This window comes from Mus caroli, chromosome 7 (genome assembly GCF_900094665.2).
Source record: "Mus caroli chromosome 7, CAROLI_EIJ_v1.1, whole genome shotgun sequence".
Taxonomy (NCBI): Eukaryota; Metazoa; Chordata; class Mammalia; order Rodentia; family Muridae; genus Mus; species Mus caroli.
In genome coordinates this window covers 19,196,081-19,199,062 of record NC_034576.1, presented here as the reverse complement: position 1 = coordinate 19,199,062, position 2,982 = coordinate 19,196,081, and the positions used below count along the sequence as shown (strand labels likewise).

Sequence of the window (2,982 nt, the reverse complement as noted above, 5' to 3'; positions counted from 1 at the left end):
GGCATCCTCTTCCCATGATTCCAGGGTCTCAGGCATCCTCTTCCCATGATTCCAGGGTCTCAGGCATCCTCTTCCCATGATTCCAGAGTCTCGGGCATCCTCTTCCCATGATTCCAGAGTCTCAGACATCCTCTTCCCATGATTCCAGAGTCTCGGGCATCCTCTTCCTATAATTCCAGGATCTCAGACATCCTCTTCCCATAATTCCAGAGTCTCAGACATCCTCTTCCCATGATTCCAGGGTCTTAGGCATCCTCTTCCCATGATTCCAGGGTCTCAGGCATCCTCTTCCCATGATTCATGACGAGTTTTCTTGTTTCTCCAGGTCGTGCTCTGCAGTCCAATCCCCCAGAGAGGGAGGTGAGTACAGAGGCACCAGGGAGGAGAACAAAGGGGTCTGAGTGGACCACAGACCTTTCTGGAACTTTCTCAAGGGGGCAGGGTAGATAGCTTCAGTGTGGCATTGGGAGCCGGGATTTTCCAGGTCCCCAGCTTGTGCACCACTGGGAGGGAATAGAAACTTTTGGAGATGGGACCTAGTGAGAGAATGCTAGATCATTACTCCGAGTGTGTCTTTAGAGGGAATTTTGAAAGCATTCATCTGATTTTGAGAACAGACTACCCTTTGAACTCCCTGTCTAGCCAAGGTTGGCCCACCTGCCTCTATCTCCCCAGTAACAGGATTACAGGCCTGTGCCATTGCATCCAGCTCTCTCAGTTTTTTAGAGGACATCTCCCTATGTAGCTTAGGCTAGATTCTGATGATCCTCCTACCTCTGACACCGGAGTGCCAAGGTTCCAAGGTATGCCTACCTCCAAGGTATGGCCACTGCTTAGGGGCCTAGTGGGCCACCTCCTTGAGCATCTCACTTCTCCAGGAAGGCTGTTTACTTGATGGAGGCCCTGACTGAAGTATGATGTCTGTTGTCCCCCATCCAGAACGTCCAGTATTCATCTGTGAACGGCAACTATAGCCTGAACATGGAGCCAAACGGCACAAGGTGACGGTGCTGGGTAGACAGAACTAAGGAACTTGAAGGCATAGCAACTGGAACCCTACTCTCATAAATGAAGAAGCCTCCAGAGAGACTGGCTGCTCAGTGTGATGAGCATAGCAAGTTTGGGGGGTCTCCCAGAATGCTGCCAAATTCCACGTTGTCAAAAGGACCCATGGAGGCCAGTGTGTTGGCTCACTCTTGACATCTCAGCAAGCTGGGGGGGACATAAAGCAAGGTTGAGTCTAGCTTGGGCTATAGAGCAAAGCCCTGTCCATACACAAACAAGCTAAGGGGCTTTGAGACGGTCAGAAACTGAAGTCTTGCTTTGGGTAAGGTAAATCCTCTACCTCATGTATGTGCTAGACTTAAAAGACTTCCACACAGACCTCTTTATAAGTTGACTCCATTGGGGCTATCTCCTCCTCTCTGGACAAGGTCTCTGTATGTAGCCAAGGCTAGGCTCAAACTCACAGAGATCTGTCTGCTTCTACCTCCCCAGTGCTAGAGTTGAAAGTATATGTGCCACTGCACTTTTCTAGGTCTTCTTTTACTGAAGTAAAGTATATATTTATAAAAAGCTATATAGTTTTATATATATATATTTTTGAGACTATTTCATAGAGCCCAAGCTAACCTCAAACTTACTATGTAGCCAAGAGTGATGGTAAACTAATTTATTTTAATTTATTTGTCTTCAATTTTAAACATCGCCCAACCCCTGCTCCCTTCCATCTCTTCTTTCAATCCATTTCGTTGTCTTTTTCTTCCTAGACACTATTCTGACTTACGTCTCCATTACAAACATTTTATTGAACTACATAAAAATGTGTGCACCACAAAAAAAAAAAAATGTATTTGTCAAAATTGTAGTTGTCTTTCTGAGGCTGACCTGACTTCTCTGATACCATTCTCTCCAGTTGTATCCAGTTTCCTGTAAACAATGTGACTTTGTTTTTCTCAGTAGCTAAAACATCCCAATTATGTGAGTGTACACTTCTTTGCTCATTCATTCCTCTGTGGGCCACCAGCTGGGTTGGTTCCATATCTGAGCTATTGTGCATGGAATTGTCTCTGTGGTGGGTTTAGTAAACTCCCAGGAATGCCTGTACATGTTTGTAGAGGCCAGAAGAAGGCACAAAATCTTGAGCCAGGCTTACATGCACTTGTGAGCAGCCCCACATAGGTGCTAAGAACCCAGTTCAGGTCCTCTGCTGTGGGATGGTGGGCTGTGCACAGAAAGCCTGGTCCCGGTCTAGCAAAGGTCTGGAACTCCGGAGCCAGTGGACTGTGATTTCCACCAGTATGGGATGGAAGGAGTTCGACCTCACCTCCTGGGCACCTGGCTCCTGTCACATAGCTACAGCCTCCCACAGCCCCCCTATAGGGAGGTATGCAGCATCAGTCACATAGTAGCTACACCAAGTCCTCCCACATGCAAATAAGGTTTCCCCAAACTCTCAGTCCAAGCCAATGAAAAGTACCTGTTGTCAAACCCTGAATTATCCCCAAAACTCTGTAAGTCCTTTCAGGGAATAAAAGGTGTGTGAGAACTACTCCATTGCCCGAGCCTTTGTCTTAAGAGCTGTAACATTTGGGAAGAGATCTGCTCTCCCGAAACGCCTTTTGAAGCCCTGCCCCACTCCCAGCCCGACCTGACTCAGTGCAGGGTGGCACGAAATGATGGCATGGAAGAGACTGTAGAACCGACCATTCGCTGGAACCCTCACACCAGACCTGGCCTGAGATTCCCGTGGAAAGCCTCCGGCTCTCAGGCCCACACTCGGCTAAAACAACAGTGCGCTTAACCACTGCGCGTGCATCTCTACCGCCCCTCAATAGCTTTAAACTTTTTAAAATTACTAATTAATTTTTTGCCTTTGGTTTTTTTGAGACAGGGTTTCTCTGTGTATCCCTGGCTATCCTGGAACTCACTCTGTAGAACAAGCTGGCCTCAAACTCCTCAATATAAGCTTTTTTTTTTTTT

At 47.3% G+C, this 2,982-nt stretch overlaps 1 protein-coding gene across 1 annotated transcript in view; it reads left to right on the top strand.

The window, feature by feature from the left end:
• LOC110297404 (poliovirus receptor homolog) overlaps nt 1-2,551 on the top strand; it is a 17,505-nt gene extending 14,954 nt beyond the window's left edge. Inside the window, exons 6-7 of the mRNA XM_029479257.1 lie at nt 309-360; nt 940-2,551. Coding sequence (XP_029335117.1) covers nt 309-360; nt 940-1,005 — 118 coding nt within the window. The 3' untranslated portion in view covers nt 1,006-2,551. The remainder of the gene's footprint in view (nt 1-308; nt 361-939) is intronic.
• Nucleotides 2,552-2,982: the final 431 nt, after the last annotated feature.